The sequence below is a fragment of the Anomaloglossus baeobatrachus genome, chromosome 2 (genome assembly GCF_048569485.1).
Source record: "Anomaloglossus baeobatrachus isolate aAnoBae1 chromosome 2, aAnoBae1.hap1, whole genome shotgun sequence".
Classification (NCBI taxonomy): domain Eukaryota; kingdom Metazoa; phylum Chordata; class Amphibia; order Anura; family Aromobatidae; genus Anomaloglossus; species Anomaloglossus baeobatrachus.
In genome coordinates, this window is record NC_134354.1 from 341,607,082 (window position 1) to 341,632,080 (window position 24,999).

The 24,999-nt window shown below is 50.4% G+C and overlaps 1 protein-coding gene across 1 annotated transcript in view; it reads left to right on the top strand.

The window, feature by feature from the left end:
- Positions 1-24,999, top strand: part of DNAJC8 (DnaJ heat shock protein family (Hsp40) member C8) — a 151,252-nt gene that overhangs the window by 24,592 nt on the left and 101,661 nt on the right. The window contains exons 4-5 of the mRNA XM_075333955.1: positions 12,264-12,330; positions 18,499-18,593. Of these exons, the coding sequence (XP_075190070.1) occupies positions 12,264-12,330; positions 18,499-18,593 (162 nt within the window). The remainder of the gene's footprint in view (positions 1-12,263; positions 12,331-18,498; positions 18,594-24,999) is intronic.

Consider the following 24,999-nt stretch of genomic DNA (forward strand, 5'->3'; position numbering starts at 1 on the left):
GATCGCGCGATCACAGAGCTCTGGCGGCAGACGCCTTAGTGCAAGATTGGTCGCAGTTCCGGCTCACATATGTGTTTCCACCTCTGGCACTCTTGCCCAGAGTACTGCGCAAAAATCAGATCCGATTGCAGCCGCGTCATACTCGTCGCACCAGACTGGCCGAGGAGATCGTGGTACCCGGATCTGTGGCATCTCACGGTCGGCCGACCGGGGTCACTACCAGACCGACCAGACTTACTGTCTCAAGGGCCGTTTTCTCCATCGGAATTCTGCGGCCCTGAACCTGACTGTGTGGCTTGTGTGTCCTGGATCCTAGCGTCTTCAGGATTATCCCAAGGGGTCGTTGCCACCATGAGACAGGCTAGGAAGCCCACGTCTGCTAAGATCTACCACAGAACGTGGAAGGTTTTCTTAATCTGGTGCTCTACTCAGGGAGTGTCTCCCTGGCCATTTGCATTGCCTATCTTTCTTTCCTTCCTACAATAGGAGTTAGAAAAGGGCTTGTTGCTAGACTCCCTCAAAGGGCAAGTCTCAGCACTATCCGTGTTCTTTCAGAAGCGTCTAGCACGTCTTTCTAAGGTGCGCACGTTCCCGCAGGGGGTTTGTCATATCGTACCCCCGTACAAGGGGCCGTTGGATCCATGGGATCTGAACAGGGTTCTAGTTGCTCTCCAGAAGCCGCCTTTCGAGCCTCTGAAGGAAGTTTCTTTTTCTCGCCTGTCACAGAAGGTGGCGTTTCTCGTTGCGATCACATCGCTTCGGCGAGTGTCTGAGCTGGCAGCTCTGTCATCCAAGGCTCCCTTCCTGGTGTTTTCACCAGGACAAGGTAGTGCTGCGCATCATTCCGGAGTTTCTCCCTAAGGTAGTATCCTCGTTTCATCTTAATCAGGATATCTCCTTACCGTCCTTTTGCACTCATCCGGTTCACCGGTATGAGAATGATTTACGTTTGCTAGATCTGGTGAGAGCACTCAGAATCTACCTTTCACGCACGGCGCCCGTACGCCGTTCCGATGCCTTTGTCGCTGGTACGCGCAAGAGGTTGCAGGCTTCTAAAGCCACCCTGGCTCGATGGATCAAAGAACCAATTCTGGAAGCCTACCGTTTTGCAGGGCTTCCGGTTCTTTCAGGGCTGAAAGCCCATTCAACCAGAGCCGTGAGTGCGTCCTGGGCGCTACGACACCAGGCTTCGGCTCAACAGGTGTGCCAGGCAACTACCTGGTCGAGTCTGCACACTTTCACCAAACATTTTCAGGTGCATACCTATGCTTCGGCGGATGCCAGCTTAGGTAGAAGAGTCCTGCGGGCGGCAGTGACATCCCCGTAGGGGAGGGCTGTTTTGCAGCTCTAACATGAGGTATCTCTTTACCCACCCAGGGACAGCTTTTGGACGTCCCAATCGTCTGGGTCTCCCAATAGAGCGCTGAAGAAGAAGGGAATTTTGTTACTTACCGTAAATTCCTTTTCTTCTAGCTCTTATTGGGAGACCCAGCACCCGCCCTGTTGTCCTTCGGGATTTCTTGGTTGTTTGCGGGTACACATGTTCATGTTGAACGGTTTTTCAGTTCTCCGACGTTATTCGGAGTTAATTTGTTTAAACCAGTTATTGGCTTCCTCCTTCTTGCTTTGGCACTAAAACTGGAGAACCCGTGATACCACGGGGGGTATAGCCAGAGGGGGAGTGGCCTTGCACTTTTTAGTGTAGTGCTTTGTGTGGCCTCCAGAGGGCAGCAGCTATACCCCAATCGTCTGGGTCTCCCAATAAGAGCTAGAAGAAAAGGAATTTACGGTAAGTAACAAAATTCCCTTCGTCCCCACTCCAGCAGAATGTCTCACACGAGGAGCAAGGCTCCAAAGCTTTATACTGCATGCGCTGCATGTAAGCTCCTGCTGCCGGAACCGAGCACCTATCCACATTGTGATGTCTGCTCTAACTTGGAGGTGCCACAGCCTGGAGTCTCACCCCCAGTGGTCTCTCAGGCTGCTTCTGCACCTGTGGCTGAACCCCTGGCCTGGGTAGAGTCCTTCTCTAGGTCTATCTCCCAGTCATTTGCTGAGTCCATGGGTCTTCTGTCCAGGACTTTGATGAATATGCATCAGCCCCCTTCACAGGGTGCCTCTACTGCTCTTGCTAAGGGTCCTTTAGGATGCCTATCCTCTGACCTCCGTCCACTGGAGCTCACAGAGGATTCATCATCAGGGCACAGACCCCGTCCTCTTAAGAGGCGCTGCAGGGTTTCCTCTCCCCCCTCATCCCGCGGCTCTGATTCAAGGGTTGAGGACTCGCAGGATGAGGAGGATGCCTTTACAGGGGGCTCAGAGGCTAACTCCATGTACCCCATTGATCTTTCCGAGGGTGACTCAGAACTTAGTGACTTGATTGCTTCCATTAATTCTGTATTGGATCTCAACCCTCCAGTATCAGAGGAGCAACCCTCTCTGGCAGAAAAGCACCAGTTTACCTCGCCTAAGAGAGTGAAGAGTGTGTTCTTTAGCCACTCCAGTTTTCAGACCGCTGTGACCAAACCCAGGGCCTGTCCTGACAAATGCTTCCCAAACCGTGGTTCTGATGACAGTTTTCCCTTTCCACCTCAGGTGGTCAAGGAGTGGGCTCACTCCCCAAAGGTAGACCCTCCCGGTGTCTAGGCTCTCAGCCCGGACCGTTGTGTCGGTGGCTGATGGCACTTCCCTTAAGGATTCCACTGACCGTCAGATTGACCTTCTGGCCAAATCCGTGTATGAAGCGGCGGGGGCCGCGATTTCCCTAACTTTTGCAGCAGTGTGGGCCCTCAAAGCCATCTCTGCTTCTCTAGAGGAGATGCATTACCTCATCAGGGAATCTATGCCAGAGATGGTTGCCTTAACTTCTCAAGCTTCAGCTTTTTCTTCTTATGCCATGTCTGCCATGCTGGAGGCTTCTCACCGCACTGCGGTGGCTTCGGCTAATTCCCTCGTTATCCGCAGGATCTTGTGGCTTCAAGAGTGGAAGGCAGATGCTTCTTCTAAGAAATACCTTGCTGGGCTCCCTTTTTGCTGGGTCCCGGCTGTTCGGTGAACAGCTGGATGAAATTATTAAGGAGGCTACTGGCGGGAAGAGTGCTTCCATGCCACAAACAAAGACCAGGAAACCTGCCCAGTGTAGGATTCAGTCGAGGTTTCGCTCCTTTCGTTCCTCCAACTGGTCGTCCTCTAAGCCCTCCGCCTCGTCCGCTAACTCAGCTAAGGATCAGAAATCCAGCTGGCGCTCGAGCGCGTCCACAGAAGACCGCAGGAGGTCCTGCCACTAAGGCAGCCTCCTCGTGACTCTCTGCCCGCTCCAGCAACGTCCTTAGTCGGTGGCAGGCTCTCCCACTTTGGCGACGCTTGGTTTCAACAGGTCTCCGATCAGTGGGTGAGAGACATCATTTCTCACGGCTACAGGATAGAATTCTCTTCCAGCCCGCCAAACAGATTTTTTCTCTCAACTCCCCCCTGCTCCAAGGCTGCCACCTTCTCACAGGCCGTGGCAGCCTTGCAGGCCAACGGAATAATTGTACCAGTTCCCGCCCGGGAACGGTTCAGAGGTTTTTATTCCAACCTCTTCCTGGTTCCCAAAAAGGACGGTACTTTTCGGCCCATCCTGGATCTCAAGCTTCTCAACAAGCATGTTCGGGTGCGGCACTTTCGCATGGAGTCTCTGCGATCGCCTCAATGCGATTGCCTCAATGACCCAAGGGGATTTCCTGGCGTCCATCGACATCAGAGATGCCCATCTACATGTGCCAATTGCAGTTTCACACCAGCGTTGGCTACGCTTTGCAATAGATCATTTCCAATTCGTGGCTCTCCCCTTCGGGTTAGCCACGGCCCCTCGGGTATTCACCAAGGTCATGGCAGCAGTGATTGTAGTTCTGCACCTCCAGGGGTTGGCAGTGCTCTCTTACCTGGACGACCTTCTAGTCAAGGCTCCATGCAGCGCAGACTGTCAGCGGAGTGTCTCGCTCACTCTCGCCACTCTAGCCCAATTCGGGTGGCTTGTCAATCTTCCCAAGTCCACTCTGACTCCGACCCAGAGTCTCACGTACCTAGGGCTGCAGTTCGAGACTCTGCCGGCACTTGTGAAGTTGCCCTTAGACAAACAGCTGTCACTCCGGTTGGCGGTGCGCTCTCTCCTGAGGCCCCGCCGTTATACCCTCAGGCGTCTGATACAGGTGCTGGGTCAAATGGTGGCGTCCATGGAGGCTGTTCCCTTTGCCCAGTTCAATCTGCGCCCCCTGCAGCTGGTCATTCTCCGCTGTTGGGACAAGCGACCTTCCTCCTTACACAAGTCAGTCGCTCTGTCGCCACGGACCAAGAGCTCTCTTCAGTGGTGGCTTCGGCCCCTCTCCCTGTCCCAAGGGCGCTCCTTCCTGGCCCCGTCCTGGGTGATTCTCACCACGGATGCCAGCCTATCCGGCTGGGGAGCGGTATGTCTCCACCACAGAGCACAGGACACTTGGACTCCGTCCGAGTCAGCCCTTTCAATCACTGTGCTGGAAACCAGAGCAGTGTTTCTAGCTCTCCTAGCATTTCACCACCTACTGGCGGGCAGGCACATTCGAGTCCAGTCAGACAACGCGACAGCGGTTGCCTACATCAACCATCAAGGCGGGACACGCAGCCGCCTGGCAATGATGGAGGTACAACGCATTCTTCAATGGGCGGAGGACTCCAGGTCCACCATATCCGCATTCCACATCCCAGGCGTAGAAAACTGGGAGGCAGATTATCTCAGCCGTCAAAGCGTGGACGGTGGCGAGTGGTCCCTGCACCCGGCAGTATTTCAGTCGATCTGCCGCAAATGGGGCACTCCGGACGTGGACCTAATGGCATCCCGTCACAACAACAAAGTTCCTGTTTACGTGGTTCGCTCCCACGATCCTCAGGCCTTCGCCGCGGATGCTCTGGTTCAGGACTGGTCCCAGTTTCGTCTGTCCTACGTGTTTCCCCCTCTAGCTCTCTTGCCCAGAGTCCTGCGCAAGATCAGAATGGAGGGTCATCGAGTCATCCTCATTGCACCGGACTGGCCCAGGCGAGCTTGGTATCTGGACCTGCTCCACCTGTCCGCAGAGATGCCGTGGCATCTCCCGGACCGTCCAGACCTACTCTCGCAAGGTCCGTTTTTCCGCCCGAATTCTACGGCTCTCAAATTGACGGCGTGGCTCTTGAGTCCTGGATTTTGATGGCTTCGGGTATCCCCCCTGAAGTCATCTCCACTATGACTTGGGCCCGTAAGGCTTCCTCCGCTAAGATCTATCACAGGACTTGGAAAATTTTCCTGTCCTGGTGTCGCTCTACCGGCCATTCTCCTTGGCCATTCTCGTTGCCGACCCTTCTGTCTTTTCTACAGTCCGGTCTGCAGCTAGGACTGTCCCTCAACTCTCTCAAGGGACAAGTTTCAGCTCTGTCAGTTCTGTTCCAGCACCGTCTCGCTCGGCTGGCTCAGGTCCGCACTTTCATGCAGGGCGCGTCTCGCATCATTCCGCCTTACCGGCGGCCCTTGGACCCCTGGGACCTTAACTTGGTTCTCACGGTCTTGCAGAAACCCCCCTTTGAGCCTCTTAGGGAGGTTTCTTTGTACCGTCTTTCACAGAAAGTGGCCTTTCTGGTTGACATAACTTCTCTCAGTAGTCTCCTATTTTGTCTGCGCTCTCCTCAGTCACCTTTTTTAGTTTTTCATCAAGACAAGGTGGTTCTCCGTCCGACTCCGGACTTCCTTCCTAAGGTGGTCTCTCCTTTCCACCTTAACCAGGACATTACCTTACCTTCCTTCTGTCCGGCCCCTGTTCATCGCTTTGAAAAAGCTCTGCATACTCTAGATCTGGTGCGTGCTCTCCGGATTTATGTATCTCGCACCGCTGCGCTTAGGCGGTGCACCTCTTTTTGTGCTAACCACAGGTCGGCGCAAGGGCCTCCCTGCTTCTAAGCCGACCTTAGCCCGTTGGATTAGGTCGACCATCTCGGACGCCTACCAGAGTACGCAGGCGCCTCCCCCGCCGGGGAACAAAGCACACTCGACCAGAGCTATCGGTGTCTCTTGGGCTTTTAGGCACCAGGCTACGGCTCAACAAGTCTGTCAGGCTGCCACTTGGGTTAGCCTGCATACCTTCTCGAAGCACTACAAAGTGCATGCTCATGCTTCGGCAGATGCGAGCTTGGGCAGACGCGTTCTTCAGGTGGCAGTCGCCCGTTTGTGAAGTTAGGTTCTGCCTACTTCTTAGTTTTTCTGTTTATTCCCACCCAGGGACTGCTTTGGAACGTCCCAAGGTCTGGGACTCCCAAAGGAACGATAAAGAAAAAGAGAATTTTGTTAACTTACCGTAAATTCTTTTTCTTATAGTTCCGTATTGGGAGACCCAGCACCCTCCCTGTTGCCTGTTGGCAATTTCCTTGTTCCGCGTGTTATCACCGGCTGTTGTTGTGGACAGAGTCTCCGGTTGTTCCGGCTCTTGCTCTGTTCTACTTGTGGGTGGCTATTCTCCTTCAGCTTTTGCACTAAACTGGCTGTGACTGGCTCACCAGGGGGTGTATAAGCTCAGAGGGAGGAGCTACACTTTTTAGTGTAGTACTTTGTGTGTCCTCCGGAGGCAGAAGCTAAACACCCATGGTCTGGGTCTCCCAAGACTGAACTATAAGAAAAAGAATTTACGGTAAGTAAACAAAATTCTCTTTTTTTGGGGAGAAGCAAACCTAGTCTGTAATTCTTTTGACCTAAATTACTAGCCAAGCTGGTCTGCGCCTGCTATGCCTAGCTGACATTCTGTCTCCTGAAAGGATGCCGACAGCACCTGTGCTTGGTGGGAATTTGCTGACAAATTCCATAAACCGTTAAATCCTGTAAAAAGTAGTTTTTTTTTTTTCTTTTCTAAAAAAATCTAGACTTTAATAAGAAGCAACACATACGTTTGCACACAACTGAACTTTTGAGAAGATAAACATCACATTTTTATGTACAAAAGGAGAGTCAAAATTGCGATAAAACATCTAAAATGGAACACTGTATCCAGGTCATCACCCAATTCTAATAACCTTAGCACTATAGCTGAGTGAATCAGTTCACTGGACCCTTATACAGTGGGACCATGGGTGGGAGGGCTGCAAACTACCTTTTATTTGCCAGAATCCCTGACATCTTTTCTAATTTGTAGGCCCAGGACCATCTCAATGGTGCATCGTGCCACAATGATGACATTGTATTGGGCCCACAAATTAGAGGCGCCCAGGACTCCAGCAGGTAGGAGGCAGTCCATGTGCTCCTGTCTGACTGCCCCAGGCCCCTGATGTGGCTGAAGCACCAGAGACCTAGAATTCCATTCACTCCTCTCTATTTAGTGAGTGCTTGTACATAATGATGTTTGGTGTTCACAGCACATATGCAAGGACCTTCCTGTAATATGTAATTAAGGGTCCCCTGCCTTCTGAGCCAGTCTAACTCCAGCACACTCTATAGAGAGCTTTTATCTTCCATTGCTGTAAGGCGTCTTTTACACATCCGTGAAAATCACGCACGTTTTTCACGGACGTGTCAAAGGTGCGTATTGCCCTCGGTGAGCTGTGTGTATGGCACTACGTGTGTTCTCCATGCGTTAACCGTGATAACACATGGAGAACGGGAACTTTCTACTCACACTTTCGGACACACTTAAGTACGGAACGGACACATGTTCCGTGCGAAAATGCTTACATGTGTCCAAAACCATAGGAATCCATAGGTGTACGTGTCTCCGGTACGTGAGAAAACTGCCAAACACGTACTGGAGGCACATACGTGTGAAAGGGGCCTAAGAGAGATTTCTGACTGTTTGCAACTCTCAATGGAAAATGATCAGTTTGCCAGGGATGCTAGTGTCACGAACCACCAGGGAGGGTCACTCAGAAATCACCCGTGCTGGCCACCAATGTCACGATCGGGGGGTAACAAGTGGGGGTCACCCCTCCTTTATACCTCCCGACCGACAGACAGAGCACGTGACGCGCTCTCTAGCGCCCCTCTTATAGTCAGGCCAATTATGGAATTGCCCGACAATAAGCAAGGAGGCCGCTATACTACTTATGCCGATTATTGAAGAGTCCCCGGTGAGAGTAGGGTAGATATTCCCCCGACCTCCGAGGGCGGAATATATAAAATCTCCCCGAATCTCACTGGCCTCCCCACAATACTCCTTGGCACAACTTGCTGCCACCAACAGCTTCACGGTAACTATTAGCCGAATACACAGACGTGGGATTCAAGATCGAGATAACAGAACAACCCAAGATTAATTATATATTTTAATCGGCCGAAGCCACACTAGAACCTACAATATATACAATAGGAGATCTACAGAATATACATAGGTCAGAGTACAGTTACAATCAAAGCATGGTTTACAAACAGGCATACACAGTTCGAGCAGTTACCTTGTGCGTCTGGCCACAGGGGAGCGCTGTGGACCAGGTTTCCAGGATCTCCCTCACAGGTCTTCCCTGACCAGACCCCCGAGCAAAAGAACACTGGAAAATGGTCGAATTGGGGTAATCAACCTGGGCAAATCCAGGTCCCCTCCTACCTTAGTGACCTCAGAGGGAGCACTGCTCCACCCTGGCTGGAGTTATGGACAATATCCACAACAGGGGATATGGGCCATAACTTGGCCTTGGAACGTCGTAGGCAGACGCCAACGCTCTCATTGTGACAGTTATGAATTTAGCTACAGAACGAGAGGACTCATGACTTGTCTACTAGTTCCCCATTGGCTGATATCACGCCTGGGGTACTTCCCAAGCTCCCACTCCCATAAAAAAAGGTGTGCCAGCATCATCCGCATGCGGAGACACCATTTTTATGGTTGCCATTTTTATCGGAAATATGGCTTGCGAGATATGAACCATATTTTACTGGAGTCGTTCTGTCTGGATACTTCCATAGCCTTATGAGATACAAACTCTTGTTACAGGGTCACGGCAGGGAGGCATCCTGTCTCCACTGTTCCCAGGTCATCTAATCTCCATATCACAGGAGATGGCCTTGGGATGTGTTGCTAGGATGTGACACCTTCCCAGATGTTGGACGTTGAGAACAAGAAGGGAGGGGCACTGCCATGGAGTGATGAGAGCGATTATGACTGAAAATCAGAATTCCTCTTCATATCCCAGGATTTTCCTCACAGCTAGGATCTGAATAAGGCCACTCCTTTGGGCTGCTTCTCACTTGCGAGTTTCTCGCAGTAGACCAATGCGAGAAAAACTCGCATTGGAATCGGACACATGTTAGTGAATGATTCAGCTCTCATCTGCGATTTATTTTTTTTTTTTTTTATTTTTTTTTCTCTCAGTCCAAATCGGACTGAGAAAAAAATCGCAGCATGCTGCTTTTTTGCGAGTTTCTACTGCGAGTCTCTCCAATGCAAGTCTATGGGAGCGTGGAAATAATCGGATGTCACGGGACGGCACTCACACCATCCTAGTGACATCCGATTTTCTAAATACATTTCTCGCATGTTTCCTAAAACACTGCAAACGAGTGATGTCTCACAATGTCTGTCAATCACTATTCTCTGTCAGTCGGTCTCTCCCTCTCGGTCTCTATTCTCTCTGTCGGTCCGTCACTATCTCTGTCCCTCTCTGTCTGTCGGTCATTTTCCCCTCCGCTCTCATACTCACCGATCCCCGGTGCGGCGCTGCACGGCTTTCTCACTGCTGCGGCGGCTTTTACTATTTTGAAAAAGCCGGCCGCTAATTAAACAATCTCGTATTCCCTGCTTTCCCCGCCCACAGGCGCCTATGATTGGTTGCAGTGAGACACGCCCCCCACGCTGAGTGACAGGTGTCTCACTGCACCCAATCACAGCAGCCGGTGGGCGTGTCTATACTGTGCAGTGAAATAAATAATTAAAAAAAAATGGTGTGCGGTCCCCCCCAATTTTAATACCAGCCAGATAAAGCCATACGGCTGAAGGCTGGTATTCTCAGGATGGGGAGCTCCACGTTATGGGGAGCCCCCCAGCCTAACAATATCAGCTAGCAGCCGCCCAGAATTGCCGCATACATTATATGCGACAGTTCTGGGACTGTACCCGGCTCTTCCCGATTTGCCCTGGTGCGTTGGCAAATCGGGGTAATAAGGAGTTAATGGCAGCCCATAGCTGCCACTAAATCCTAGATTAATCATGTCAGGCGTCTATGAGACACCCTCCATGATTAATCTGTAAGTTACAGTAAATAACACACACACACACACACACACACACACACACACACACACACACACACACACACACACACACACACGCGAAAAAATCCTTTATTAGAAATAAAAAACACAAACAAATTCCCTCATTACCAATTTAATAAGCCCCAAAAAGCCATCCATATCAGGCGTAATCCACGGACCTCCAGCGTCGCTTCCAGCATGGAGGTGACAGGAGCTGCAGCAGACACCGCCGCTCCGGTCACCTCCAAGCAGCAACTGAGGTGAGTAGTGCGATCAGCTGAGCTGTCACTGAGGTTACCCGCGGCCACCGCTGCATCCACCGCTGGATCCAGTGACAGTGGGTAACCTCAGTGACAGCTCAGCTGATCGCGCGGCTGTCTTCAGTTGCTGTGTGAAGCTGACCGGAGCGGCGGTGTCTGCTGCAGCTCCTGTCACCTTCATGCTGGAAGCGACGCTGGAGGTCCGTGGATTACGCCGGATATGGATGGCTTTTTGGGGCTTATTAAATTGGTAATGAGGGAATTTGTTTGTGTTTTTTATTTCTAATAAAGGATTTTTTTCGTGTGTGTGTGTGTGTGTGTGTGTGTGTGTGTGTGTTTGTTTACTGTAACTTACAGATTAATCATGGAGGGTGTCTCATAGACGCCTGACATGATTAATCTAGGATTTAGTGGCAGCTATGGGCTGCCATTAACTCCTTATTACCCCGATTTGCCAACGCACCAGGGCAAATCGGGAAGAGCCGGGTACAGTCCCAGAACTGTCGCATATAATGTATGCGGCAATTCTGGGCGGCTGCTGGCTGATATTGTTAGGCTGGGGGGCTCCCCATAACGTGGAGCTCCCCATCCTGAGAATAGCAGCCTTCAGCCGTATGGCTTTATCTGGCTGGTATTAAAATTGGGGGGGACCGCACACCATTTTTTTTAATTTATTTTTCACTGCACAGTATAGACACGCCCACCGGCTGCTGTGATTGGGTGCAGTGAGACACCTGTCACTCAGCGTGGGGGCGTGTCTCACTGCAACCAATCATAGGCGCCTGTGGGCGGGGAAAGCAGGGAAGACGAGATTTTTGAAAATGCCGGCCCTCATTAAACATAGTAAAAGCCGCCGGAGCAGTGTGAACGCCGTGCAGCGCAGCGCAGCGCCGCGCCGGGGATCGGTGAGTATGAGAGAGGGCAGCCAACTTCAGTCACTCGGGGGATTAGTGGTCACCGGTGAGCCCTTCACTGGTGACCGCTAATCAGGACGCGGCACAGACAGAGCCGCAGCATGACAATGAAGTCGGGTTAAGTTCACCCGAGTTCATTCTGATTGTGTGGCTCTGTCTGTGTCTGCTGTCATCTGCCGTTCAGCTCTGCTACATGGCTGTCTGTGTCTGCTGTCAGCGACCATGTAGCAGCGCTGAATGGCAGATGACATAGTAAAAAATACACATTACACACGCTAGTAAAATCATTAATTTATTCAGAAATAGCATCGCACTTGCGTTGCACTCGCACCTAACGTGAACTAAAATCAGCTGAGTTTTTTTTCAGCCCAGTCGGACCGATTTTTACTCGCATAGATGCGTTTCCTCCCTTTAATGGCATAGCGCTTATACAGCCTGATCTGCAGTTGAGTACTACCTACATTTACATATACGTATTGTGGTAGGGTTTATTCCCAAAATAGTAAATAGTTGATCGCTGTGGATCTGTCCACTGGACCCTCAAGTGATCCCTAGTTCGAGTCTTTTGAACCTGGGAACCGGGATTTGCAAACTTCTGTCTTAAATGGAACAGAGGTGCTCATGTTCAATCCCATCCTCCACTCCTTTCATCGTGTATGGGTGAACTGAAGAAAACCGTGTACAGCACTCAAATGTTACATGCACTCAGAGACAATAAATTTCAAATCCTTCCAAGACTGGATTCTAGAGATCACTGGGGATCCAAAATCACTAGAGTGGTGCTTTAGAGAGAATGAATACATTTACTGTGTTGTGCAGAAAAATGTCCTAAATGGTGTTCACTAAAGATGTATTACTGCTTTTCTCTTCCCTTTCCAGTTATCCATTCTTGTTCATCCGGACAAAAATCAAGATGACCCTGAAAGAGCCCAGAAAGCATTTGAAGGTAATGCTGTATTCCTGCATTTCTTCTAGGCATCAAGTATAGTGCAGATCTGAATGGTGGGGGAATTTCTAACTGTAAAATCACACAATGCTGTGTGTCTGTGTGGTTTGTTTTTCTTTTTGTCTACAGGGACTATTTAATTTTATTTTTACTATACACCCAAGGACGAACAGGCACGTTGTTTCCTTAATACATCCGCTAATCTCTGCTGGTACAGTGCGGCCATTTTCTGCTGCTTGTGCTGACGTAACAGAGCAGCAGCTGCTCTTCTGCTTTGTTATATTGATTGGGCGTGACTTCTGATGTAATGCTAATTGACAGCAAGCTCCCTGCTGCCTAACTCTGGGGAGCCGGCTGTCAATCAGGATGAGGTCAGCAGTAGTGTTGAGCGGACCCGAATTGTAAAAATCCGGTTTCAGCGTCCGATCCGGGTCCGACCCGGACGCGGGAATCCGGCTGCACGATCCGGATTCGGGAATTTTTGTGCGCGCTCTCTCTCGCGCGCCCGCTCTCTCTCGCGCGCCGTCTCCCGCGCCGCAAAAGTTGAATCATCGGCAGAAGCAGTCAGTGACTGCTCTGAGCCAGCATAGAGTAGAACAGGCATGTACAACAGCTGACGTGTGCCTACATGTTACGAGTGGAATCGCATTCCACCCGTAACATTAGCCCCTTACATCTCGCTGCCAAAGTCTGGCAGCTAGATGTATATACGCGCGGTGAAGATCTTCACTTACCGCCGCCCCCACCGGAAGTCACGTGATTGATAACGTGACTTTCGGTGGTTGCCATGGTAGCACAGGGTCATGTGATGACGCCTGCAGGTATGACATTTCACTTTCGTTTTCACCCAGCCCGGAGGCCAGGGAAGCAGGAAGTGACTGTATCTGCTGTTTATAGCTGTATAGCTATGATCAGCAGATAGATAAGAGCGATCGGATTACTGATCGCTATAACCCCCTTGGGGGACTAGTAAAATAAAAAAAAAAAAAAAAGTTTTAAAAAATAAAAAAAAAACTAAGTTGCAATCAACCCCCTTTGAAAATTTAACCCCTTCAGCCCCCGGGCACTTTCCGTTTTTGCGTTTTTGTTTTTTGCTCCCCTTCTTCCGAGAGGCGTAACTTTTTTTATTTTTCCATCAATCTTGCCATATGAGGGCTTGTTTTTTGCGGGACGAGTTGTACTTTTAAATGAAACCATAAGTTTTACCGTATAGTGTACTGGAAAATGGCAAACAAAATTCCAAGTGCGGAAAAATTGCAAAAAAAGTGTGATCGTACAATAGTTTTCTTTTTCGCTCCTAATTGGGAGACCCAGACAATTGGGTGTATAGCTATTGCCTCCGGAGGCCACACAAAGTATTACACTTAAAAGTGTAAGGCCCCTCCCCTTCTGGCTATACACCCCCAGTGGGATCACTGGCTCACCAGTTTTGTGCTTTGTGCTCAGGGTCACTCTGTGATCCCATATTTAGACGATCTACTTGTCAAGGCACTCTCTTAGGAAACATGCCGACACTGCCCGAACGTTGCGCTGGAGACTCTCTAGAGTTTTGGGTGGATCATCAACTTTTTGAAGTCAGATCCGACCCCGACCCTATCGCTAACATATCTAGGCATGGAGTTTCATACTCTCTCAGCGATAGTGAAGCTTCCGCTAGACAAACAGCATTCACTACGGGCTGCAATCTCTTCTTTAAGAACCAGTCGCACACATTGAGACGCCTCATGCACTTCCTACGTAAGATGGTAGCAATGGAGGCAGTTCTTTTCGCGCAGTTTCATCTGCGTCCACTACAATGTGACATTCTCCGCCAATGGGACGGGGAGTCGACCTCCCTCAACAGAGTCGTCTTTCTTTCTCAGGCGGCCAAGGAATCTCTACGGTGGTGGCTTCTTCCCACCTCATGGTCAAAAAGAAGGTCCTTCCTATCCCCATCCTGGGCGATAGTTACGACAGACGCGAGTCTATCAGGGTGGGGAGCAGTTTTTCTCCACCACAGCGCTCAGGGTACGTGGACTCAGCAAGAGTCCACCCTTCAGATCAATGTTCTTGAACACAGAGCAGTGTATCTTGCCCTACAAACCTTCCAACAGCAGCTGGACAGCAAGCAAATCCGACTTCAGTCGGACAACTCCACAGCGGTGGCATACATCAACCACCAAGAAAGAACGCGCAACCGGCAAGCCTTCCAGGAAGTCCGGCAGGTTCTGATGTGGGTGGAAGACACGGCATCCACCATATCCACAGTTCACATCCCAGGCGTGGAAAACTAGGAAGCTGACTTCCTAAGTCGCCGGGGTGTGGCCGAAAGGGTATGGTCTCTTCACCCGGACGGGTTTCAGGAGATCTGGCGCCGCTGACAGAGGCCGGACGTCGATCTAATGGCGTCACGGCACAACAACAATGTGCCAGCTTCATGGCACGGTTTCACAATCATCGAGCTCTGGCGGCAGACGCCTTAGTTCAGCATTGGTCGCAGTTCCAGCTACCTTATGTGCCACCTCTGGCATTGTTGCCCAGAGTGCTGCGCTAGATCAGGACCGACTGCGGCCGCGCCATCCTCGTCGCTACAGATTGGCCGAGGATGTTGTGGTTCCCGGTTCTGTGGTGCCTCACGGTAGGCTAACCGGGGGCACTACCAGACCAATCAGACTGGCTGTCTCAAGGGCCATTCTTCCATTTGAATTCTACGGCCCTCAACCTGATGGTGTGGCATTGAGTCCTGGAACCTAGTGTCGTCAGGATTACCTCAGGACGTGGTTGCCACCATGAGACAGGCTAGCATACCAACGTCCGCCAAGATTGACCACAGGACGTGGAAGATATTCTTATCTCGGTGCTCGGCGCAGGGTGTTTCTCCCTGGCCGGTTGCATCGTCTATGTTTCCTTCCTTCCTGCAATCTAGGTTGGAAAAAGGGTTGTCGCTCAGTTCCCTTTAGGGACAAGTCTCAGCGCTATCTGTATTTTTTCAGAAACGACTTCCTCAGGTACGCACGTTCCTACGGGGAGTTTGTCGTCTCAGCACTCCGTACAAGCGGCCGTTAGAGCCCTGGGATCTGAACAAGGTTCTAATTGCTCTCCAGATGCCGCCTTTCGAGCCTTTGAAAGAGGTCTCCCTTCCCGCTTTTCTCGGGAAGTGGCCTTCTAGTAACGGTCTCGTCTCTTAGGAGAGTTTCCGAGCTAGCAACGCTCTCATACAAATCTCCCTTCCTGGTCCTTCACCAGGACAGGGTAGTTCTGCGTCCGATTCCGGAATTTCTCCCTAAGGTGGTATCCCACTTTCATATCAATCAGGATATCACCTCACCTTCTTTGTGTCCTCGTCCAGTCCATCAATTTCAGAAGGATTTGCATCTGTTGGTTCTGGTGAGAGCACTCAGGTTCTACTTCCCGCATGGCGCTCCTGCGCCACCCGGATGCACTCTTTGTCCTTGTCGCTGGTCGGCGTAAACAGTCGCAAGCTTCTGAATCCACCCTGGCTCGGGGGATCGAGGAACCAATTCTTGAAACCTACAGTTCTACTGGGCTTCTGGTTCTCTCAAGGCTGAAGGCCCATTCTACCAGAGCCGTGGGTGCATCCTGGGCATTACGGCACCAGGCTACGGCTCAGCAGGTGTGTCAGGCACCTACCTGATTGAGTCTGCATACTTTTACCAAGCATTTTCAGGTGCATACCTACGCTTCGGCAGACGCCAGCCTAGGTAGATAAGTCCTTCAGGCGGCGATTGCCCACCTGTAGGAAAGGGCTGTTTGACGGCCCTATCACGAGGTATTCTTTTACCCACCCAGGGACTGCTTTTGGACGTCCCAATTGTCTGGGTCTCCCAATTAGGAGCGAAAAAGAAGGGAATTTTGTTTACTTACCGTAAATTCCTTTTCTTCTAGCTCCAATTGGGAGACCCAGCACCCGCCCTGTTTTCTCGGGGTTTTTCTGTTTTTTCGGGTACACATGTTGTTCATGTGGTATGGTTCAGTTCTCCGATGTTTCCTCGGATTGTATTGGTCTTTAAACCAGTTATTGGCTTTCCTCCTTCTTGCTTTGGCACTAAAACTGGTGAGCCAGTGATCCCACTGGGGGTGTATAGCCAGAAGGGGAGGGGCCTTACACTTTTAAGTGTAATACTTTGTGTGGCCTCCGGAGGCAATAGCTATACACCCAATTGTCTGGGTCTCCCAATTGGAGCTAGAAGAAAAGGAATTTACGGTAAGTAAACAAAATTCCCTTCTTTAGGATATTTTATTCACTGTGTTCACTATATGGTAAAACTGAGGTATCTATGTGATGCCTCAGGTCGGTGCGAGTTTGTAGACACCAAACATGTATAGGTTTACTTGTATCTAAGGGGTTAAAAAAAATTCAAAAGCTTGTTCAAAAAACATGGCGCACATTTTGCGCCATTTTACAAAACTTGTAGCGTTCTCATTTTTCAGGATCTGAGGCTCAGTGATGGCTTATTTTTTGCGTCTCGACCTGATGTTTTTAACGGTACCATTTTTGCGCAGATGCTACGTTTTGATCGCCTTTTATTGCATTTTGCGCAAAATTTGCGGCGACAAAAAACGTAATTTTGGCGTTTGGAATTTTTTTTGCCGCTACGCAGTTTACTGATCAGATTCATTGATTTTATATTTTGATAGATCGGGCATTTCTGAACGTGGCGATACCAAATGTGTGTTTATTTTTCTTTTAACCCTTTAATTTCAATGGGGTGAAAGGGGGATGATTTGAACTTTTAGGGTTTTTTATTATTTTTTTTTAATTTTTTAAAACTTTTTTCTTTGTTGCTCCATTGGGAGACCCAGACAATTGGCTGGGTCTCCCAATAGGAGCTAGAAGAAAAGGAATTTGCGGTAAGTAAACAAAATTCCTTTTTTTTTTTTTATTTTACTAGTCCCCCTAGGGGGCTTTAGCGATCAGCAATCCGATCGCTCTGCAGATCTCAGCTACAGAGCTGAGAACTGCAGATTTGCTGCTTCACTTTCAATGCCGGCTGTATTCCGGCATTGAGAGGAAGTGAGTCATGTTAGCTACAGGCATCATCACATGACCCTGTGCTACCATGGCAACCGCCGAAAGTCATGTGATCATGTCACGTGACTTCCGGTGGGGGCGGGGTAAGTGACATGGCGGCGCCCATATACATATCGCTGCCAAGATTTTGGCAGCGAAATGTAAGGGGTTAATGGCCGCGGGTGGAAGTGATTCCACCCACGGCTAGCAGGCACACGTCAGCTGATAACAGCTGATATGTGCTGATATGTGCGCGGATCGCCACCGCCTGCCGGCGGCAGGGGGCGGGGCTTACCGGCACACGATCCATGATTACCCAGTAGGGGTTAAAGGGTTAAAAAATAAATATACACGTAATTGGTATCACCGCGTTCAGAAATGCCCGATCTATCAAAATATAAAATCAATTAATCTGATTGGTAAACGGCGTAGTGGCAAATAAGTTCCAAACGCCAAAATTACGTTTTTTGGTTGCCGCAAGTTTTACGCAAAATGCAATAACAGGCGATCAAAATGTAGCATCTGCGCAAAAATAGTACCATTAGAAACGTCAGCTTGAGACGCAAAAAATAAGCAATCACTGAGCCATAGATCCCAAAAAATGAGAACTCTACGGGTTTCGGGAAATGGCGCAAAACGTACGCCACTTTTATTGGACAAGCTTGTGAATTTTTTTTTTAACCCCTTAGATACAAGTAAACCTATAAATGTTTGGTGTCTACAAAGTCGCACTGACCTCAGGCATCATACCCACACATCAGTTTTACCATATAGTGATCACCATGAATAAAAAATCACAAAAACTATTGTGCCAACACACGTTTTTTGCAGTTTTTCCACACTTGGAATTTTTTTTGCTATTTTCCAGTACACCATATGGTAAAACTTATGGTTTCATTTAAAAGTACAACTTGTCCCTCAAATGGCAAGATTGATGGAAAAAAAAAGTTATGGCTCTCGGAAGAAGGGGAGCAAAAAACGCAAAAACGGAAAGTGCCCCGGGGCTGAAGGGGCTAATATCTGTGACCCTGTAATATTTATTCATGTTATAACTGAGTTCATTGATCCTCTGCCATGTCTTTCTGTGATTCTGCTGTTTGAGCGGTACTTTAATGCAGATTGTTCTAGCTTTGTCTTTTCCCTCTTGCCTCTTAAAGCTGTAGATAAGGCATATAAACGGTTGCTTGATCCCGAGCAGAAGAAGCGGGCATTAGATGTTATCCAGGCTGGACACGAGTACATTGAGCACATAGTAAGTACTGTACAATATATATATATATATATATATATATATATATATATATATATATATATATATATATATATATATATATATATATATATATATATATATATATATATATATATATATATATATATATATATATATATATATATATATATATATATATATATATATATATATATATATATTAAATTTATTTATTTTTTTTAAAGGAACATATTGTATGTTCGCTATATCTCGCTATAGACAAATTGCTATAAACTCACACATAACCTAACCAGTTCGACCTGTTCATTTGTTAGATTTTCACTTTCAGCAGCAGTATGACACCCATAAACATCAGTAGAAAACTCAAGAAGGTAGATCCCTGCAGCAAGTTTTCAAGCACATTGGCAACTTTCCTCCCAGGTTCTTTTCTTTTACACTTGAGTGGTACACAACTGATGCTGTTTTCTGCGCATCGGTCTGACGTCTACAGTGTGTCCACCCATATCCTGTCCACCGCCATTAACTTGTGAACGGCGGCAGCTATAGGCATAGAAGTGGTGTCTAGGTATGGTAAAGTAGCCATGCGCTATGAAATAAAACCACCTATAGCGCCACCTGGTGGAAAACAACTGAGTTAGCATTTTTATCTCAAAAACGGAACGAGAGAGAGAGAAAAAAATTGAATTACAAGGTTGTAGGGCATCATCAATTCAATACGAATCGACACCTTGCATACAGAAATGCTGTGATATGAAACCCATGACCCCCCCCCCAAAACATTGAATGCTGGTCACGCATATGGCGCTCATTTAGCTTTGATGCTCAAAGTGGCCACCGTCAGCTGCAATGCACATCTGGCCTCTGGACAGCATACTGTATCTTGCTGCACGTTGTGCAAACGTGTCACCTACCATATTGAACAATCATCTGTAATACGTTGTCGTAGGTCCTGCAATGTTTGTGGAGGGGTCGCATACACCTGCTGTTTGATGTGACCTCACAGAAAGAAGTCCAATGGTTTCAGGTCAAATGAGCACGCAGCTACCATACCCAATGACTTGTAGGAAGGTCTCCATGTGGTATCGCTGCACGTCCGCAGCCTTGTGACCTTTACACGTTCTAATCACAGCATTTCTATATACAAGGTGTCGATTCGTATTCAATTGATGATGCCCTACAACTTTGTAATTCACTTTTCTTTATCGTTCCTTTGGGAGACCCATACCATGGGTGTTTAGCTTCTGCCTCCGGAGGACACACAAAGTACTACACTTAAAAGTGTAGCTCCTCCCTCTGAGCTTATACACCCCCTGGTGAGCCAGTCCCAGCCAGTTTATCACTTTGTGTTCAGGAGGCATACATCCACACATGCATTCTCATATGATTTTTTCCTTTTTGGAATGAGATTAAAAAAGTGCGGGTCCACGTCTGGACCCACGGCATGTCCCTTCTCACCCCACTGTGTCGGTGGTGTTGTAAGGTTGATTCCAAGGCTGGAGCCTTACATGCCGTGCTCCTTCACCATCCCTCCTGGGCTCTGGCTTGAAGTGGGAGCCAGCGCGGTCTCCATGCCTGGCAGGAGACCGGTCTCCATCCGCAGCCCTTTAGGATCCTGCTGGACCGGAGAACTCATCCCCAGGGACCTGGCCCTGCGTCTCAGCAGCTAAGTACCTGAGACATTTATATGTTGGGGGTCCCTGTGCTTTATTGTATGGGGAGAGTGTGCTTACTGTATTTATCTTGGCATTTCCGGCGGGATCTCTAGCTGTCGCCCGAGAACCACGCCGATGGTGCCTGCGCGTCGGCCTCGCCGCTCCAATTTAGGCCCCGGCTTTGCCGGAGGCCTAGTTTCTGTTCACTGCCCTCGCATGTCACTCATGCAGAGGGACAGGCTCGGCTCCTCCCGGCGGCCGTCCTGCACAGGGGAGGGACACTCCCCACTGCTATGCGTGTCTCCTCCCTTGTAGGTCTCTCTGGCCCTCCAGATCCCGCTCTCCTACAGGAACGCCCCAAGTCCTGCCCCCTCTCCGCTCCGGCGGCCATTTTTTCAGACAGGGTTCACTCTGCGCTGGCCTGCACTCTGCATCCCTGCTGAGGTGCTGTGCATTGGGGGTCCAGGCTTCGGTATCTGGAGGGCACACAACACCGCTGCCAGCGGTCTGGTAAGCCACAACCGGTCTCTGGTTGTGGACCTCTGTATATACTCTCTGGGGTTCATTCTCTTGTAGAAGCTGTCCCCACTCCAGCAGCATGTCTCACACGAGGAGCAAGGCTCCAAAGCTTTATACTGTATGCGCTGCATGTAAGCTCCTGCTGCCTGAACCGAGCACCTATCCACATTGTGATGTCTGCTCTAACTTGGTGGTGCCACAGCCTGGAGTCTCACCCCCAGTGGTCTCTCAGGCTGCTCCTGCACCTGTGGCTGAACCCCCGGCCTGGGTAGAATCCTTTTCTAGGTCTATCTCCCAGTCTTTTGCTGAGTCCATGGGACTTCTGTCCAGGACTTTGTTGAATATGCATCAGCCCCCTTCACAGGGTGCCTCTACTGCTAAGGGTCCCTTAGGATCTCTATCATCTGACTTCCGTCCACCGGAGCTCACAGAGGATTCATCATCAGGGCCCAGACCCCGTCCTCCTAAGAGGAGACGCAGGGTTTCCTCTCCTTCCTCATCCCGTGGCTCTGATTCAAGAGCTGACTCGCAGGATGAGGAGGATGCCTTTACAGGGGGCTCAGAGGCTAACTCCATGTACCCCATTGATCTTTCCGAGGGTGACTCAGATCTTAGTGACTTGATTGCTTCCATTAATTCTGTACTGGATCTCAATCCGCCAGTATCAGAGGAGCAACCCTCTCTGGCAGAAAAGCACCAGTTTACCTCGCCTAAGAGAGTAAAGAGTGTGTTCTTTAACCACTCCAGTTTTCAGGCCGCTGTGACCAAACCCAGGGCCTGTCCTGACAAACGCTTCCCAAAGCGTGGTTCTGATGACCGTTTTCCCTTTCCACCTGAGGTGGTCAAGGAGTGGGCTCATTCCCCAAAGGTAGACCCTCCGGTGTCTAGGCTCTCAGCCCGGACCGTCGTGTCGGTTACTGATGGCACTTCCCTTAGGGATGCCACTGACCGTCAGATTGACCTTCTGGCCAAAACCGTGTATGAAGCGGCGGGGGCCGCGTTTTCCCCAACTTTTGCAGCAGTGTGGGCCCTCAAAGCCATCTCTGCTTCTCTAGAGGAGATGCATTCCCTCACCAGGGAATCTATGCCCGAGATGGTTGCCTTAACTTCTCAAGCTTCAGCTTTTTCATCTTATGCCATGTCTGCCATGCTGGAGGCTTCTCACCGCACTGCAGTGGCTTCGGCTAATTCCCTCGTTATCCGCAGGATCTTGTGGCTTCGAGAGTGGAAGGCAGATGCTTCTTCTAAGAAATACCTTGCTGGGCTCCCTTTTGCTGGGTCCCGGCTGTTCGGAGAACAGCTGGATGAAATTATCAAAGAAGCTACTGGCGGGAAGAGTACTTCCATGCCACAAACCAAAACCAGGAAACCTGCCCAGTGTAGGAATCGGTCGAGGTTTCGCTCCTTTCGTTCCTCCAACTGGTTGTCCTCTAAGCCCTCCGCCTCGTCCGCTAACTCAGCTAAGGACCAGAAATCCAACTGGCGCCCAAAAGCGCGTCCACAGAAGACCGCAGGAGGTGCTGCCACTAAGGCAGCCTCCTCGTGACTCTCTGCCCGCTTCGGCAACGTCCTTAGTCGGTGGCAGGCTCTCCCACTTTGGCGACGCTTGGTTTCAACACGTCTCCGATCAGTGGGTGAGAGACATCATTTCTCACGGCTACAGGATAGAATTCTCTTCCAGCCCGCCAAACAGATTTTTTCTCTCAACTCCCCCCTGCTCCAAGGCCGCCGCCTTCTCACAGGCCGTGGCAGCCTTGCAGGCCAACGGAGTAATTGTACCAGTTCCCGCTCGGGAACGGTTCAGAGGTTTCTACTCAAATCTCTTCCTAGTTCCCAAAAAGGACGGTACCTTCTGGCCCATCCTGGATCTCAAGCTTCTCAACAAGCATGTTCAGGTGCGGCACTTTCGCATGGAGTCTCTGCGATCAGTCATTGCCTCAATGACCCAAGGGGATTTCCTGGCGTCCATCGACATCAGAGATGCCTATCTGCATGTGCCAATTGCAGTTTCACACCAGCGTTGGCTACGTTTTGCAATAGGAGAAGATCATTTCCAATTCGTGGCTCTCCCCTTCGGGTTAGCCACGGCCCCTCGGGTATTCACCAAGGTCATGGCAGCAGTGATTGCGGTTCTGCACCTCCAGGGGTTGGCAGTGCTCTCTTACCTGGACGACCTTCTAGTCAAGGCTTCATCCAGCGCAGACTGTCAGCGGAGTGTCTCGCTCACTCTCGCCACTCTAGCCCAATTCCCAATTCGGGTGGCTTGTCAATCTTCCCAAGTCCACTCTGACTCCGACCCAGAGTCTCACGTACCTAGGGATGCAGTTCGAGACTTTGTCGGCTCTAGTGAAGTTGCCCTTAAACAAACAGCTGTCACTCCAGCTGGCGGTGCGCTCTCTTCTGAGGCCCCGCCGTTATACTCTCAGGCGTCTGATGCAGGTGCTGGGTCAAATGGTGGCGTCCATGGAGGCTGTTCCCTTTGCCCAGTTCCATCTGCGCCCCCTGCAGCTGGACATTCTCCGCTGTTGGGACAAGCGGCCTTCCTCCTTACACAAGTCAGTGGCTCTGTCGCCACGGACCAGGAGCTCCCTTCAGTGGTGGCTTCGGCCCCTCTCCCTGTCCCAAGGGCGCTCCTTCCTGGCCCCGTCCTAGGTGATTCTCACCACGGATGCCAGCCTATCCGGCTGGGGAGCGGTATGTCTCCACCACAGAGCACAGGGAACTTGGACTCCGTCCGAGTCAGCCCTTTCAATCAATGTGCTGGAAACCAGAGCCGTGCTTCTAGCTCTCCTAGCTTTTCACCACCTGTTGGCGGGCAGGCACATTCGAGTCCAGTCAGACAACGCAACAGCGGTTGCCTACATCAATCACCAAGGCGGGACACGCAGCCGCCTGGCAATGATGGAGGTACAACGCATCCTCCAATGGGCGGAGGACTCCAGGTCCACCATATCCGCAGTCCACATCCCAGGCGTAGAAAACTGGGAGGCAGATTATCTCAGCCGTCAAAGCGTGGACGGTGGCGAGTGGTCCCTGCACCCGGCAGTGTTTCAGTCAATCTGCCGCAAATGGGGCACTCCGGACGTGGACCTAATGGCATCCCGTCACAACAACAAAGTCCCTGTTTACGTGGCTCGCTCCCACGATCCTCAGGCCTTCGCCGCGGACGCTCTGGTTCAAGACTGGTCCCAGTTTCGTCTGTCTTGCGTGTTTCCCCCTCTAGCTCTCTTGCCCAGAGTCCTGCGTAAGATCAGAATGGAGGGCCGTCGAGTCATCCTCATTGCACCGGACTGGCCCAGGCGAGCTTGGTATCTGGACCTGCTCCACCTGTCCGCAGAGATGCCGTGACATCTCTCGGACCGTCCAGACCTACTCTCGCAAGGTCCGTTTTTCCACCCGAATTCTGCGGCTCTCAAATTGACGGCGTGGCTCTTGAGTCCTGGATTTTGACGGCTTCTGGTATTCCTCCTGAAGTCATCTCCACTATGACTCGGGCCCGTAAGTCTTCCTCCGCTAAGATCTATCACAGGACTTGGAAAATTTTCCTGTCCTGGTGTCGCTCTACCGGCCATCCTCCTTGGCCATTCTCTTTGCCGGACCCTTCTGTCTTTTCTACAGTCCGGTCTGCAGCTAGGACTGTCCCTCAACTCTCTCAAGGGACAACTCTCAGCTCTGTCAGTTCTGTTCCAGCGGCGTCTCGCTCAGGTCCGCACCTTCATGCAAGGCGCATCTCACATCATTCCGCCGTATCGGCGGCCCTTGGATCCCTGGGACCTTAACTTGGTTCTCACGGTATTGCAGAAACCCCCCTTTGAGCCTCTTAGGGAGGTTTCTTTGTATCGTCTTTCTCAGAAAGTGGCCTTTCTGGTTGCCATAACTTCTCTCAGGAGAGTCTCTGATTTGGCTGCGCTCTCTTCGGAGTCACCTTTTTTTTTTAGTCTTTCATCAAGACAAGGTGGTTCTCTGTCCGACTCCGGACTTTCTTCCTAAGGTGGTCTCTCCTTTCCACCTTAACCAGGACATTACCCTACCTTCCTTCTGTCCGGCTCCTGTTCATCGCTTTGAGAAAGCGCTGCATACTCTAGATCTGGTGCGTGCTCTCCGGATTTATGTGTCTCGCACCGCTTAGGCGGTGCAACTCTTTTTGTGCTAACCACAGGTCGGCGCAAGGGCCTCCCTGCTTCTAAGCCGACCTTAGCCCGTTGGATTAGATCGACCATTTCGGACGCCTACCAGAGTACTCTGGTGCCTCC